Source organism: Thalassophryne amazonica, chromosome 14 (assembly GCF_902500255.1).
Source record: "Thalassophryne amazonica chromosome 14, fThaAma1.1, whole genome shotgun sequence".
NCBI classification, from domain to species: domain Eukaryota; kingdom Metazoa; phylum Chordata; class Actinopteri; order Batrachoidiformes; family Batrachoididae; genus Thalassophryne; species Thalassophryne amazonica.
Window position 1 is genome coordinate 34,191,937 of NC_047116.1, and position 16,753 is coordinate 34,208,689.

General features: G+C 38.9%; 1 protein-coding gene and 1 long non-coding RNA gene across 2 annotated transcripts in view; one reads left to right on the forward strand and one right to left on the reverse strand.

Moving 5' to 3' along the window:
- Positions 1–16,753, reverse strand: part of kcnj3a (potassium inwardly rectifying channel subfamily J member 3a) — a 106,791-nt gene that overhangs the window by 76,243 nt on the left and 13,795 nt on the right. The window contains exon 2 of the mRNA XM_034186223.1: positions 15,944–16,160. Within this exon, the coding sequence (XP_034042114.1) occupies positions 15,944–16,160 (217 nt within the window). The remainder of the gene's footprint in view (positions 1–15,943; positions 16,161–16,753) is intronic.
- LOC117524439 lies at positions 3,004–16,566 on the forward strand. The gene is made up of 3 exons (XR_004564772.1): positions 3,004–3,169; positions 5,845–5,853; positions 16,555–16,566. It is a non-coding gene; the product is annotated as an uncharacterized LOC117524439 (long non-coding RNA).

Genomic DNA, 16,753 nt, shown 5'->3' on the forward strand with positions numbered 1-16,753 from the left:
CTGACATATATTCCACACATTATGATGTGTGGACATGTGCACAATTTTCAATATTGCTCAGAGGTGATCCAAAGCTCCTCTCCCTGATCACATACTGTATTTATGGACTCAAACACACATGAATAAACATTACCAGCTGATCCTGCTTTATATATGCAGCCATCTCTGTCCTCCCACGCTCATTTTAAAATGAACACATATCTGGAATATTGTATTTTTCATGCTACAGCAGTGGCTCATGATACCTACTGCTGTGAAATGAAGGGACAGAAAGGCTTGCAAACAACTAAAATCAGTGAGGGACTTCATCAAAGAAAGGAGAGAGCCACAATGATGTTTGTACCTTTTTCAGAAAACTCAAATCAAGAGATCAAACAGGATGCAGCGTTCTGGCAGGTAATGAAATGCAGTCTGACATCCAACCACAAAGCACAAAATGATCATAATGTGCAAAGAATGTTGCTTTTATGATATCCATGCTTACAATATGCACAATATTTTGCGAGATAAAGCCTACAATGAATTCATTGTACATGATGTCCGGTGGTCTCTGCATTGCAATAATCATACAGTAGTCCAGCACTGTAAGTGAAATCAGTCTGATAAAAGTGGTGCAATGATGCCAGTGTGGCAGCTGATGACTTTGCATACACATTTGCTGCAGCAACAGAACAATGCAATGTAACTGAAACCCAAGTGAGCAAATACAAATGACCAAATGAACACTTTCCACTAAATTAGAGAAGTGGGAAAAGGGCTTTAAGCCTATAATACACCCTCCAAAAATAGAAGACTCTGCAGAGAAATATGTACAAATACGAAACTGCAGCATTTTAGAAATTTCACGTTATTGCCCTTAAAAGTTATAATTGCGTTTTCTGCATGAAAACCACATCAGTCTAAACAGAAAGAGGTTTATGTTCACGACACAGCTGAGGCTCATGAATCAGCTTTTCATAACTTAGGAGTGAATTGAAAAATGCTTTGTTTAATGGTGGGGAACTTTTGCAAACTGCATTGCACTGAGTCTCTAAAAATTTTCAGACATGTTTTGGAATATGTAATCTAAGACCAGAAGAAATCTTTCAAACCCGGGACGAGTCCAGATGCAGACTGCATGTGACATATCTCACTACAGACTACAGATTGCATGTTTATGTTTGTGTGAACACCAATAAAAGCTGGGTTTTAGTCCTCACAGATGCAGGCGTGCCAATGACCGTGGGAACAATTGTAGCAAACACAGCCAGTCATGACTACAACATTTGGAGGCAGAGTGTTTTCATGTGTACCCAGCAATTTATGCTACAACTGATGATGTTGCTGGAGTGACGCAAACACAGCTCAATTGATAATAAAATGAGGTGAACGAAATGGGTGTAAACATTCTCCAAGAAATGCACAAACAGCTTCTGTTTGTTTGTGAGTATTTACAGAAATGCACAGAAAAGCAACAATTAGGCACTTTGAGAAGTTAATGTCACCGGCATTGACAAAAAAATGTGGTTTTGTCTTCTTCCACTGGTGGGTGAGTTTCAGAGTTGCTTTGCACAACGGCGCCCCCACTAGTTCCTGCATTGAGTCCAGTCTTTGTGTGTATTCATCATAAAAACAATGCTTGAGCCCATGAAATCTCAGTCTGTGACAGAGCAAAGCAAATTCTCATCTGTGTGATGGAAAAAAAAAGTATGTCAAAAGTGTGCAGACAAAAGATTTTTTTTATAATGTCATAAGACAACAATGCTCGCAAAGAACTGTAATTTCTTTTAAAATGACGGTGATAAATGCAGACTTTTGATGATGTAATAAAGTGGAATGTTTGAGAAGAGTCAATAGAAAGCTGGACCTCATGGTGAAAAAGACCAAAGGAAGTCTTTTTTATGATGTGATATGGACAGAATGATAGATATGAGATCCAAGGAAAATCCCTGACAGCAAAAAAAAAAACAAGATACAAAAAGAAAATAACTGTCATAAGGCAATAATGTTAGTCAAGGTAGATGAAAGAAAAACATTTGATGATGTCATAAGGCAAGGCTAAAGAAGTCAAAAGAACACATCATACAATGAAATAGATAGATAGATAGATAGATAGATAGATAGATAGATAGATAGATAGATAGATAGATAGATAGATAGATAGATAGATAGATAGATAGATAGATAGATAGATAGATAGATAGATAGATAGATAGATAGATAGATAGATAGATAGATAGATAGATAGATAGATAGATAGATAGATAGATAGATAGATAGATAGATAGATAGATAGATAGATAGATAGATAGATAGCAGCTCGATCTCAATGAGAAACAAAAATGATAAAAGGATGACTTGATTATGTCATGTGGTACATAATAGAGTGGACATCAAAGGAAAATTATTATCAATGACAAACCGATATACAGTAAAAGGAAAACAATTAATTGCATCGCAAAGCAAGAATGCTTACAAAGAGCTTAAAGGAAACCTCTCACAATGAAAGAAAACTACAGGTAAAAGGAATGTGTTTCACCACCAAAATGTAAACACCCCTTTCTTGACCTAACCTAGTGGTGTGCGATACTGCAAATTTTGGTATCAATCTGATACCAAGTAAATACAGGGTCAGTATTGCTGATGTCGATACTGATACTGATAATTTAAATAATTAGGGTGGATGCATCATCAAATTACTGAACCTGAATTACTTTTTTGTGATTTTTTTTTCTTTTGATTATTAATTAGTTAAAATCCAGGACAGAATTTGAGCAAACTTTGTAGTTAAATAGAAAACAGAAAAAGGTTTTTCTTCAGAAACAATAAAACAGTAGCAAAACCATTTTTCCCCATACCATACATTGTCATGTCTGGATTTTTTTTTTTTTCTGAAAAAAACAAAGTGCACAAAATTATCACTCAAGAAAAAATTAAAACAAATTATGTTTTTCAGGTAGAGTGTTCAGAAACTAGTAAGAGTAGCTCCCTTCAGCTGTTTTCACTTGGGTTCGCCACAGCAGATCCGAAGTGGGTCTACATGTTGAACTGGCACAAGTTTTACGCCGGATGCCCTTCCTGACGCAATTCCACATTACATGTAGAAATGTGGCAGGGATGGGGTTTGAACCGGGAACCTTCCGCACCAAAACCAAGCGCGCTAACCACTTGATCACCACCTCTGCCTAGTGTTCAGAAACTACAAAAATTAAATAAAATTTCTCTCTTCATTGCACTTCTTTTCTCGATTTTGTTTTTCTTAACTAAAAGTGTATAAAATTATCACTGCACAACAAATATTATAAAACAAGTAAAATGTGTATGTTCAAGAAATACAATACAAAAATAAAACAAAATTTCTCCTCTTCAGAGCACTTCTGCTCTAATTGCAGCCATGCATACAGGATGGATGCAAACTCAAACTAAAGTATCGATTTCATTACACTGGTATCGACTGATATCAATACCAGTGTTGGTATCAATATTATCATTATTTGGACTGATCCACCCACCTCTACAAAAAAACAAGTTTCCACAAAATTGTCTCTGCTTTCCAGGTGGATAGAAGTTAAGTACATCATTTAGCAGAGGCAGTCACCTGCTCAAGCAACTGGTTCACTTTTGACACTTTTCTGACTTTATACATCATTATATTTTGTTCAAAGTCAAGCATAAAAATAACTGAGTTCATGGATTAATTTAATACACACTGTCTTTGTCTTGATAATCTAAAGAAATTTTGGAGTGGCTCCAGATACCAGTCCAGGACGACAATTCTCTCTCTCTCTCTCTCTCTCTCTCTCTCTCTCTCTCTCTCTCTCCCCCCCCCCCCCCCCCCCACCCCCCCCCCCCCACCCCCCCCCCCCCCCCCCCCCCCCCCCCCTCCCCCCCCCCTTCTCTCTCTCTCTCTCTCTCTCTCTCACACACACACACACACATCACTTTCTTCAAAATGAAAAAACTGTTTCTGTAAAATTTATGTAAGGTTATGGCATATGCCGATCTACAACCCATCAAATTCAGAGAGTGTTTGAATTAGAGAATTGTCAATCAATGTTTCAGATAATTTTTAGTACTGTGAGATAAAGCATTATCACATGTTCTTCAGTTTCTCAAGGACAAATAAGGCTGTGAATACTTATGTATATGTGATTTCTCAGTTGTTTCTTTTTAAACTTTTTTCACATTGTCATTATGGGGTATTGTGTGTAGAATTTTGAGGGGAAAAAATGAATTCCAGCCATTTTGGATTACATTGGAACAACATGTGGAAAAAGTGAAGCGCTGTGAATACTTTCCAGATGCACGGTATTTGAAGAGTGCAGCAGGTACTGATACTATTGTGAAAACATATGGGTTTTCTTTAAAGAAATGAAATGTAGTTAATGGAAATTTTGTTACTCTTTGGTTACTTTAGATGTCTAGCACAGCAGCTTGAAGTTGTAGGAATTACAGTATTGTGTGTACATGGTTCTCTCACTCTTTCTCAAGGAACAAAGACAATTGTACTAAGTAGTATAATTGTACTTCACATTGTGGATTTTAAAACCTAGTTCCAAATCTTCCATCATCAATGGGTACTTTAAGTGAGGAACCCATGGAGGGTGCAGACATTGGTGAGGTCTTGTTTTCTGTTCCTGCTTGTTCTCAGGGCATGCCAACTGTTTTTCCCGTCAGCAAGAGCAAGTCGCTCAGTGGGATTGGAAATGGATTACCAATAGGTAGACCTGCATTATATTCCTGATCACATTATTAGCTCTGCCAATGAAGTTGTAGGAATTCTTGTTTTCACCCCGTTTGTTTCCTTGTCTGGAACCCGCAATTTTTCATATCGTTATGAAATTTTTACTGAGGATTTATATCCTGATAGGCAGGAACTGATTCAATTTTCAAGGTCATAGGTCAAAGGTCAATGTTTTGTGATAATTATGTGAAAAAGAATTCAGAAACCGAAAAAGTTGGGGAAAAAAACTGACAGCACCACAAAAAACCACTCTGATTCAAGTGCATGAAATAAATACCAGTGGTGGGCACACTTCCGATAATCCGATAACATAATTATCGAAGATAATGTTTTCATTATCGGATTATCTTCTTAGATAAATTTAAAAACCATCATTGGACTAATTATCTTCCGATGAATCAATAACTTTTAGACCGATAACGTACTAACTAGGCTCAACAGTGAAAAACATTTTTAAAACTGTTGAGACCTACCTGTTAAAAGTTTCCTAATAGGCATGTTGTTTTTCCCTCTGCAAACAGAAACCACTCTATTGTCTATAAACAAAAGAGAACTGGTGGCCAAAAAAAAAGTAATTTCTTTTAACACCATACTAATATAATCGTAATGTCACCAAGTCATCCAGAGGCATACATGTTTAACTTATGGTTCAAATTTTAACCACTCATTTTAAACAAGTTATTTAAAATTATTGTCATGTCTGAAGTTTATAAAGTGAAAATATCAGATATATGTTTTCGTTTTAAAGTAATGTGCTAATTTTTAAGGTTTTGTGAGCACATGCTGTGCCAGGCAGCAATGCATTATGGGTAACATAAGGTAATCTCAGACGTTCACGACAGGACAAATGCATTTCAGACACTCTGTTCAGGGTCCACAGATAACAGCATTAAACTCTAGTGCCTAAAACTCTCGTGAATATATTCTCTGGGTTTATAGACGTTAGTGTATTTGCGTTTGTTAAATTCCACGCATCTTAAATGTAGCAGACACGGATTATCTGGAATTTTGACATTTTTTCAAGGCCGCTACTGCCATCTACTGGCCAGGAGTGTTCATGGCAGTATTAAACGTCTGGGTACATGGCTGCTCTCAAAGTGTTGGTATTGTCCATTGTCCAGGCGCATTTTGTGTGCATATATTTGTTAACTTTGTATTCTAAAACTACGGTTAGAAGTAATTCCGACTCCTTATCGGTCCATACGAACGAGGTTGGCGCCATGTTTTTAGTTTTTGTGGAAGTGACGACAAGAGAATAAGGCTCCTGATTAGATAGAATTTTAATCAGTACCGCCACCCAAAGGTTTGGCAGACTAATTACAATACATTTATACGGTTCGATGTGGATGGATTTTTTTTTTTTAAAACGACATAGTGTGGATGAACTTTTTCCCCAAACTGAAAGGGTAAGATATTCGGTTTTACAAATACCTGACAACGTGTGTACATGGCCTTATGTCTGTGAAAAACACTATATAAATAAATTTACTTACTTACTTACTAATATTGAGTGCACGTTTTACAACATCATAAAAGTTTTAAAACACGCAATTGCGATGACACTTCCAGGGCTCCGTAAAAATGCCTGTTTTTACAAATAAAAATGGAATATTTTACAAAAGCACATTTATCTTTAAACCAACACACGACACACGTCACATTAACGTGTTGTTTACATAATGGATTACTGAACCAATCACTGTTTAGCACTTTTACCCAGAATGCTTTGCGGTCTGTGTTTGTTACAAAACCTCAGAATTAGTGCCTTATTCAACATTAAAAGATATATGTTATATTTTAACTTTGTACAAATGACAGAATTGACATTAATGGAGTTATTCTGTCAGTATTTTCAAAAAACCATAAGTTAGTATGACTTTATTTTTCAAGACCTCCGCCTGACCGGAGTGTTGAAATTGATAGGGAATTGGCTTTATGGCTGCTCTTGGTGTGGCTCTGGGGTGGGAGTGCTGATGTAAACAAGAGCTTCCAGCAGGAGCAGAATGTTGAAAGAAAAATGATTATGATTAGTAAAGAGTTGATTTTGTGGGTGCTCTCAGGATTTGTCTGTGCTGCTTCCTGTAGGGGGCAGCATAGTCAAACATTCTTACTTATTCTTTAGGTCCTTTACCGCTTTTGATGCTTTTCAAAAGTGATCGTGTTAAAAATCAATTTCCGCTGTTTAGTAACTGCAAATGTCCCATAGACAACACTGGAATTTATCGGTTATCGATTATCTGTAACTTCCGATACATTTTTGGGTGGTTTATGGGTTTATCGTTATCAAAGATAACTTTTCAGTTATCTTATTATCTGTTATCGAAGTTAATTTTTTGGTTATCTGTGCCCACCACTGCTAAATACATACTACTGACACTGAAAATTTTTCCAAGCTAAAATTTTGTGGAATGGGAAACCAGTGTTGATGGAGGTTCGTGCTCTAGTCTTACATTCTTTCAGACTAGAGCACCGTACTCTATCAGCACGGTGCTCTAGTCTGTCTGTGTTTTTGGATAAGACATTTTGAGGTGAACCCATTTTGTGTTTCTTTTTATTCTTTTCTTCACCTCCCTGAAAGGTGTTCTTGATCTAGCCAAAAGCTGTAGAAGCAGGATTTCTGCATTCCACCTCAATTGATTTCTATACTTTTCTAGATTTTTAGGGGTATTTCTAAACTGACCTGTGTATTGTTCTATTGTGTAAGTGTAGTGCTTTAGGCTGATTGGTTTGTGTTGGGGTTCCTTCACTCACAGAGATGACACTTTAGACTTTACATTGATAGTTAAGAGCAACAGATTATACGTAAATGCAACATGAGAAATCAATTTATGCAGACAGCCATGAAACAACTGAGCAGGAGATTATTTTGCACATTTCAAAACAAGCAACAGTGGTTTTGGTGGCCACCAGGGGCCCATTCCATGAAGCAACATCAGAAAAGTGGCGCTTAATGTGAAGCACTTGACGAATAAGCTTAACAAATGAGATGAATCTAAAGAGGTTCCATAAAGGCCGAGCCACGTTCACACAATCAAACTAAGTCAAGACAGGTTCAGCCAGTCAGACTACCATTCACAGGCAGCCCATGAGGTCAAACACAGATCAACTGGATTCACAATGACAAAATGTAAAGAGCGAGCAGCAATGTTCTCCGCCTCAGAGTACGCATTTATAATGGAGACCTATGAGGAATTTAAACATCTAATAAGGAAAGAGGTAACACAGCAGCAATAAATAAACTCAGAGAGAAAGGCTGGCATTGACTAAATGCGTACGATTAACATACCAATGCAATGCATTCTGGGTAAAATGTACTGATAAATAAATGTGTCCTTATTCTGCAGATGGCAATGCTTTATGCTACTGCTGTGGTGAACATGTTGAAGTTTCTTAGATCTTGTTAAAACTATGTCCGTAGGTGTTTTTGATATTGAAATTATGAAACAACTTGACACCATAAGTGAGTGGTTGGGTTGTATTATGAACTTCAAAATGCCTGAACGTGCTTGCATATGCACATCCACACGTGCTTGTGCACGCACATGCACGTGCACTAACACATGCGCATGTGCGTGCATGCACACACAAAACAAATCCACTGTGCTGTTTGGAGGCTGTTGGCAGGAAGTTGGAAAGAAAAGCTGGACTCATTTCTGATGTGATTTTTTTTTTTTTTTCACTGCACTGAGTATGTACCGAGTCTTTTTTGGTAGTACACACATGCACAAGTGCCGACCAGGTTGCATGTGTGCGCACACACGTACGGGGGACAACGATTACCGAGACATGATTTGATTGAGCTAACTGACGCTGCTAATTCTTGTAACACACACATACAAAATCCACTGCGCTGTAAGGATGCATGAAGAACTGTTCAGAAGAAAAGTTGACATGATTTTTGGCTGGACTGAGGAATGACACAGTCTTTTTTTTTCTTTTTTTATGGAAGTCCGAAGTCAGTGCACAGCATCACTGGACTATGCATCACAATTTGGACGTTAGCAGCAGTGGAACACCAAAATGTAAGTCCCTTTTCTGTTGTTTATAAATTAATAAAATGTCAAATGACAAGGATCTATTTTAGCCGTTATATAAAACAAATAATTAATGTTTATACATTCTTTCACTGGAACAAATATTTAATTCGCCTCGTTGAATGGTATGTTCCAGCTTTCACCTCATGAAATATTTGTACCATTGAACTCATAAAACATTCATTATTTGTATACTATTTGACTCTTTTACTTATGGAATTGTTTTTTCTATTCTTTTATAATTACTCCAATAACCTCAGATCAAATTCCTTCTATGTGCAATCTTACTTGGTAATAAATTCAATTCTGATTTTGATTCAAACTCAACTCAAATTGCAAATTACAAAACCAGTGACTTCAAACCTACAAAGGATGAACTCAAAGCTGCAAAGAGTGGCACTCTACTGGACTGTTTTGTTTTGTTTGTTTGTTTGTTTTTTACTATTTTACACACTGTGCAATAAATATATTATTTAATAAGGATTAATTAACTACTTAATAAGAAAGAAAGGAAAAAAAATGCACGGCACTCCACAGGGCTCAAGGGTGGGTTACACATTCATGATAAGTTTATGGCAAAAAATATCTCCCTCTCTGATATTTCCCAGAGTTGACAGGTATGGTTAAGCAGCAACTCAGGCTAAGCCTGACAATTAGCGTGGTAGCAACCACACTAGTTCAGAAGTATAAGTTACTACGGTAACTCAGCGAGACTTAACATTAGTGAGATTGCTGGAATGGAACCCTCACTTAGAAAGTAGCGACTTGTCAAAAAAAGCAGAGATTTGGCTTAATCGCATTTGCTGGAATACCCCTCAGGACCGGACAATAGCAACAAGGCTTCATAAATCAATTGCAGACAAAAGACCTGCTTTACATACAAGGGATGTCCCACTGTATCAACTCATGTACAGGGGCAGATCGAGCTTCAGGTGAAGATTGGGGGGTTGTGACTTGGTTGGGAGTGCTGGAGCCTCGCACCCACGAGGGTGGTCCAGGGGCATGCCTTCCCTTGAAAATTTTTTTAAAATCTATAGTCTTTTTCTTGCATTCTTAGGCAATCTGGGAAGTTAAAGACTGACTCTCTCGTTTTTAATACATAATTTTTATTATAAATATGGGAAATATGAGGACAGTGACTTTAGTCAAATGCGCTGAGCTGTGCACTGCAGAAACTAATTCTGCATGCAGCAGCGTCCATCAATCAGCCTTTATACATGCAAAACATTTCCATATTATCACACAGTTGGTGAGTGACTCAAAGGGGAAGGCAGTTTAAAACCCCCCCCCCCCCCCCCCCCCCCCCCCCCACCTTTCCCTCGAAAATCCACCACTGATTTGTAAAAAGAATATTGGTAATTTATTATGCAAGCACAAGCCAACATCACCCAAAATATAGGAAACTGTTTAAGGACCTGTGGTCCACTCTTGGGCCAACAGTGCTGGAAATTATTCATCTCTCATTAACTTCCGGATCTTTGCCTAGTAAGTCCCTTCGGCTGCTCCCTTGTTTTATACTCTGGGTTGCCACAGCAAATCCAAGGTGGATCTCCATGTTGACTTGGCACAAATTTTACGCCGGATGCCCTTCCTGACGCAACTCCACATTACATGGAGAAATGTGGTAGGGGTGGGATTCGAAATAGGAACCTTCCGCACTGAAACCAAGTGCATTAACCACTTGGCCACCACCCCTACAACTTCTGGATCTGTTCCTAAATGTTTGAAATCTGCAGTGATTAAACCATTACTTAAGAAATCTAATCTTGACCCGAGTGTATTGAAAAACTACAGGCTGATATCAAATCTATCATTTTTCTCAAAAAATCTGGAAAAAGTGGTTTCACAGTAGCTCATGGACTACCTTACTGAGAAAAATCTTTTTGAGCCACCGCAGTCTGCTTTTAGAAAATATCATTCCACAGAGACGGCTCTCACTAAAGTGGTGAATGATCTTCTGCTTGCAATGGATTCGGACACCACTACGGGTCTGGTGCTGTGAGATCTTAGTGCTGCGTTTGATACCGTGGGTCATCATATTCTTCTCGATAGGGTGGAGGATCATTTTGGGATTACTAGGAGTCCCCTTGCATGTTGATGTCATACCTGACCAGTCATTCTCACTGTGTTTTGTACAGTAACACTACCTCTAATCTTAGTGACATGAAATTTGGGGTTCCACAAGGGTCCGTCTTTGCCCCCCTGCTTTTCTTCCTTTATATAGCACCCCTTGGGCACATATTGCTGTGTTTTGGGATTACCTTTCATTGCTATACTGATGATACTCAGTTATACATGCCGATAACTGCTGGTCATCTCATCCACATAAAATCCTTAGAAGATTGCCTTGCATCAGTGAGAAGCTGGATGTCTAGAAACTTCCTACTTTTAAACTCTGATAAGACTGAAATGATGGTTCTTGGTCCAGTGAGACACTAGCATCAATTTGACCAGTTAATGCTTGGCCTAGGCTCGTGTGTCATACATCACACTGACAAAGTGAGGAACCTTGGGATAATTTTTGATCCTACGTTGTCCTTTGACCTTCACATTAGAGATATTACGAGGAGTGCTTTCTTCCGCCTGCGAAATATAGCGAAGATTCGTCCCATCCTGTCTACAATCCAGTATACCTATGTATGCATGCCCTGCTAATCACAGGGAAGACAAAACATTTTACTACATTTGCACCTTAAAACTACTCAATGTTTTGTAATACAAAAACACTTCACCAGCGTTGGCTGCACATAACTTCAGCAAGCAAACAGTCTGGACTTTAAGCACATATTAATTATTTGATTTCTGCTCATACATTGGTATACGAGGGCTGTCAATAAAGTATAGGTCTTTTTTATTTTTTCAAAAACTATATGGATTTCATTCATATGTTTTTACGTCAGACATGCTTGAACCCTCGTGCGCATGCATGAGTTTTTCTACGCCTGTCGGTGACGTCATTCGCCTGTGAGCACTCCTTGTGGGAGGAGTCGTCCAGCCCCTCGTCGGAATTCCTTTGTCTGAGAAGTTGCTGAGAGACTGGCGCTTTGTTTGATCAAAATTTTTTCTAAACCTGTGAGGCACATCGAAGTGGACACGGTTCAAAAAATTAAGCTGGTGAAAATTGTAACGGCTGATGAGAGATTTTGAGGTGATACTGTCGCTTTAAGGACTTCCCACGGTGCGAGACGTCGTGCAGCACTCCCAGGCGCCGTCGTCAGCCTGTTTCAAGCTGAAAACCTCCACATTTCAGGCTCTATTGATCCAGGACGTCGTGAGAGAACAGAGAAGTTTCAGAAGAAGTCGGTTTCAGCATTTTATCCGGATATTCCACTGTGCAGCCGGCGCGGTGCGGCGGCACAGGAAAAACACCTCCGTGTTGATAACCATTTATAAAATCCAGGCGGCTTTTGATGGCTTTCAGTGGAGTGAGTATATGAGAAATTGTTTAACAGCTGGACATGTTCCAACTTGTCCTTAAGGCTTCCAACAGAGGTGTTTTTCCAGTGGCGGAGTGTCACAGCGGCTGCGTCCCGACGTCTTTCATTAAAAAAATCTCCTTTAACAGTGGAATATTCGGATAAAATGCTGAAACCGACTTCTTCTGAAACTTCTCTGTTCTCTCACGACGTCCTGGATCAATAGAACCTGAAATGTGGAGGTTTTCAGTTTGAAACAGGCTGACGACGGCGCCTGAGAGCACTGCGCAACATCTTGCACCGTGGGAAGTGCTTAAAGCGACAGCATCACCTCAAAATCTCTCATCAGCCGTTACAATTTTCACCGAAAACCAGCTTAATTTTTCGAACCGTGTCCACTTCGATGTGTCTCACAGGTTTAGAAAAAATTTTGATCAAACAAAGCGCCAGTCTCTCAGCAACTTCTCAGACAAAGGAATTCCGACGAGGGGCTGGACGACTCCTCCCACAAGGAGTGCTCACAGGCGAATGACGTCACCGACAGGCGTGGAAAAACTCACGCATGTGCACGAGGGTTCAAGCATGTCTGACGTAAAAACATATGAATGAAATCCATATAGTTTTTGAAAAAAATAAAAGGACCTATACTTTATTGACAGACCTCGTAAATGGTTAAATGTACAAAAAATTTCCCAATGACCAAATATTTACTTTTATTTATTATAAGGACAGCAAAGTGTAGCAATTCTGAGATGTATTATTATTATTATTGTTATTATTATTTATGATAGCTAAAATTCATGATTTTTTTAGATCACAGTGAGAACTTTTTATTTACATACTACATTATGCTGATTATTTGCTGATCTCTTACTGTAAGTACAAATAACCAGTCACCGCATTTTGCATTCTAAGCATTTATTCTTGAGGCAGTGATTTCCACACACACTTAAAAACACATCATGGCTGTTTTGGCAGCTTCTTCACTTCAAGTCTCATAAATATTTGATGTTATTCTTTCTCTGCTGTATCACCTGTTCCGGAGAGCACCACATGGTACAGTAACGCCTCTGCGTCATCTTTGTGTTTCAGACAACAACCGTCTTAACACCATCTAATGCTGTCAGCAAATTCAGCTTATGATCACCGTCTCCTGGTTGCTGATTCGTTGCTAAAACGGTGTGATAATTCCTATATCATAGAAATAAAAACCCAAGTTTAGGTGCAGTGCTGCAATCCTGACTACTCAAGGAGAGGTTGCCATGGAAACAGAATTACACTGGCCAGAAATGAAAGCGTCTGAGGATTTAGACTTTCACTGTACATCAATTTTTAACCATAGATTGTTTCTACATCAGCCTTCCAACAAATTCACATAAGCACAACTCCTCAGTGTGAATACGCCGGTGAAAACAAAAGCAGAACAATTAAAAAAAAAGACTTTGGATGATAATGTTTGAAGGTGATATGGTGACATGTTTTGTGTGTCCCTCACTGTAACACAATAAATACATAGTGGTTACAATGAAACTGCATTGTTATACTGAAAACGAAAGTAACCTGATTTAACCAATTAAATTGTTTAACTCCTTATGATTTGGTGCTTTTATTACATCAATAACATTTTGAACAGGTTTGGGCTTAAAACTTTCTTAAACATTTATGGTTTTATTCTATGTAAATTTGTATACAGTACTGTATAAAGATTTTAGGCACCATTACAATAATTCCATTTTTTTTTTTTTCAGAATGAAAAGCTACTAATAATATATGTTAAATAACAAATTTAACATGTATAAATAAATAAGCAATAAATGTGTCCACTTTTCAGCTTTGAAGTAGTCTCTTGTAACTTATATGAAAAATAAAATTATGTTTAATCAGATATTTTACAGTCATTTTACTCTTGGTTGATCACTGTCAACTCTTTGTGTGGTCATGTACCAGGTGATATGCCTTCAAAGAAATCAAGTTGTTTTTATTTTACTGTACAGATCAATTTATTTATAAAGCACCAAATAATTGCATAAGTCAACTCAAAGGGACGCTTCACACATAACATGATTGAAGCCAACCAGCGCACGAAGGAGGAATTGCATGCCATTCTTGAAAAATCTGAGCCATCTCCAACAGCTCGTACACCTGTCGCTACAATTATTCGCACACACCAGTGGCTGAAAGACAGTGTGCACTGTGAGAGCCCGGACGGACAAGGGGGCGTGTCTGCCAACAGCAGCTGCTGTTAGATCTCTGCTCCTGGATGTCCCAGCTGGGTAACACGTACCGTGTTTTGAAGGACATGAACTTACAACTTTCCTCCGTAATGTGTGTGTCTCTACCTGCTGTCCTCACCTGGAAATACATAAAATACCTTTCGGCCTTGCGCCAGGCTGCAGCAGGCACACACAGCACACCTCAGCAGGCTGCGGGCCGGCCCAACATGCGTGTCCACATATTGTCTAATTTCTCTTTTTTGAAAACATATATTTATCTCCTTGTTGATTTTAAGCATTTCATGTTCCTGTTATAAGACAGTGACTGTAGCACAGTGGTAAAGTTTCTGTCTGTTAATCAGAGCTTTTGTAAATTGCAGCTCAATATGTTCAATGACTTGGAAATGTTTATGTATCCGTCCCCTGACTTGTCTGAAGACAACTGAATGTACAAGTCATAATTCACGTGTTACATTAAAGGGTGACAATACTTATTCAACCCATCATTTTGGCTTTTATATTTTATATTTTTATTTTATTTTATTTTTTATTTAATTTATGTTGTGCCTCACACCCTATGACTGCTGGGACAAGCAGTCCCAGCAATTTGATGGGACAAATTTCTATTATCAAAATGATAAATTAACTCCAGGCAGAAATAAAGTCACACAAACAATAAATGAAAGAAAGAAAGAAAGATGACAGGGCCTTTGAGGGACACATCTACAGAGTCCATTCTCTGAAGCTGCTCACTTTCTTCTGACATGTGTCAAATAGAGTGAATAAAGTCAAACTGATATGAAAAAAGGCTTTGTGTCAGGAGCTGAGGAGTCGTGCGTCGGGCACATCTGAGCTGTGAGACGTCTTTTAATCGAATCAACGTTGTCTGTAAGGAGGCGAAAGTTTGCTGCTGTCTGCAGTCTGCAGCGTCAGAGCGTGCACTTCTCCATATGCTGTTCTGTGCAAGCGAGCCCTTTACAACTTCACTCCATCACACCGACGGTGCTCTGCACCACCGTGCACGAGCTGTGTCCAATCAACACTTGAATTCAGAATGACCACTGAGGAGAATTTTACTCGGGGCATTACTCATCTTGTGGAAATAAAATTCCACAGCTCCTGAGGGACCTCAGAGGGCAAAATCATTATCCCCTGTGAGAATAGCAGGCACTGAGTTTAGTGCTGTTCAGGCACAAAGACAGCTGAATGGAATTAGTTTCAGATGGAGAAATGTTTACCGGCCATGCTGGAGGTCAAAAAGTGCTCAAGAAAAATAGGAATAAATATCTCTTCAGTGGGAAGTTTGCAACAAGGTTCCAATCCGAGACTGATTTTAATGCATATGTTGAAAATAACTGAATGTGTTCAGCATCAAATTAATCTATCGTGCACGTCTGGTGTTAATGGCTCGCAACAGAAGTAGAAATCAATAAAACGTAATCAACAAGAAGTCAATAAAGACCCAACACCAATAACCACCTCGACATTACCAATGGGAACAAGAGGTTCTTGCAGAGTGAACACCCAGCTGACGAGCACGGGCACGTGCACACTCACCTGTGGTCTCCACAATTCCTTCTAGTATCACCACGATTTCAAACTGCTCCGTTTGCATGGACCTCTGGGAGAGGTCGTAAAAGGGGCTTTTGGTGTCAATCACATGGCAGATGGTGAGCGGTGAGACGAGAAACAGCTGGTCCGCCCCGGTACTGAAACCAACGTCCAGTTCCAACTGGTCCAGTGGAAGAAATTCGCCTTCAGGCGTCTGGCGAGACTAAAGGAGTGCACAGAGAGAAGGAGGAAGGGGTAAGACGGATTTAACCACAGCAATTATGTGAGCCTTTGTGACAGCTATTCACATTCCGTATGTAATTAGGACAACTAATCATCACTCTATCAAAGAGGCGACTATAATTTTCTTGTATTACTTCTAAAGAGACTGTCGCCTTTGAAACTGCAGAAATATCTCATCAGTGTACAAAATGTAATTTTTTTTCTTCGGAGTTGGATTTAATGCAGATTCCTAAAATACAGTATTATTTTCTTAAACACTGTGAATTCTTCTGCCTGAGACAGACAAAGAAAAACAAACAGTGAAACTCATCTTCACAACAAAACAACCCAGCTCAGACTGAATAAGATTACATGCCTGCAGTGTGGTCTCACAGCCAGAAGGTTATGGGATCGCTTCGCATCTGGGCCTTTCTATATGGAATTTGCATGTTCTCCCCATGTTCATGTGGGTTCCCTTTGGGTGCTCCAACTTCCTCCCACTTCCAAAGACATGTAGGTTCAGTGGATTGGAAACTTTAAAGTTTAAACTGACTGTAGGTGTGCGTGCGAGTGTGAATGTGTTTGTTCGTCTAT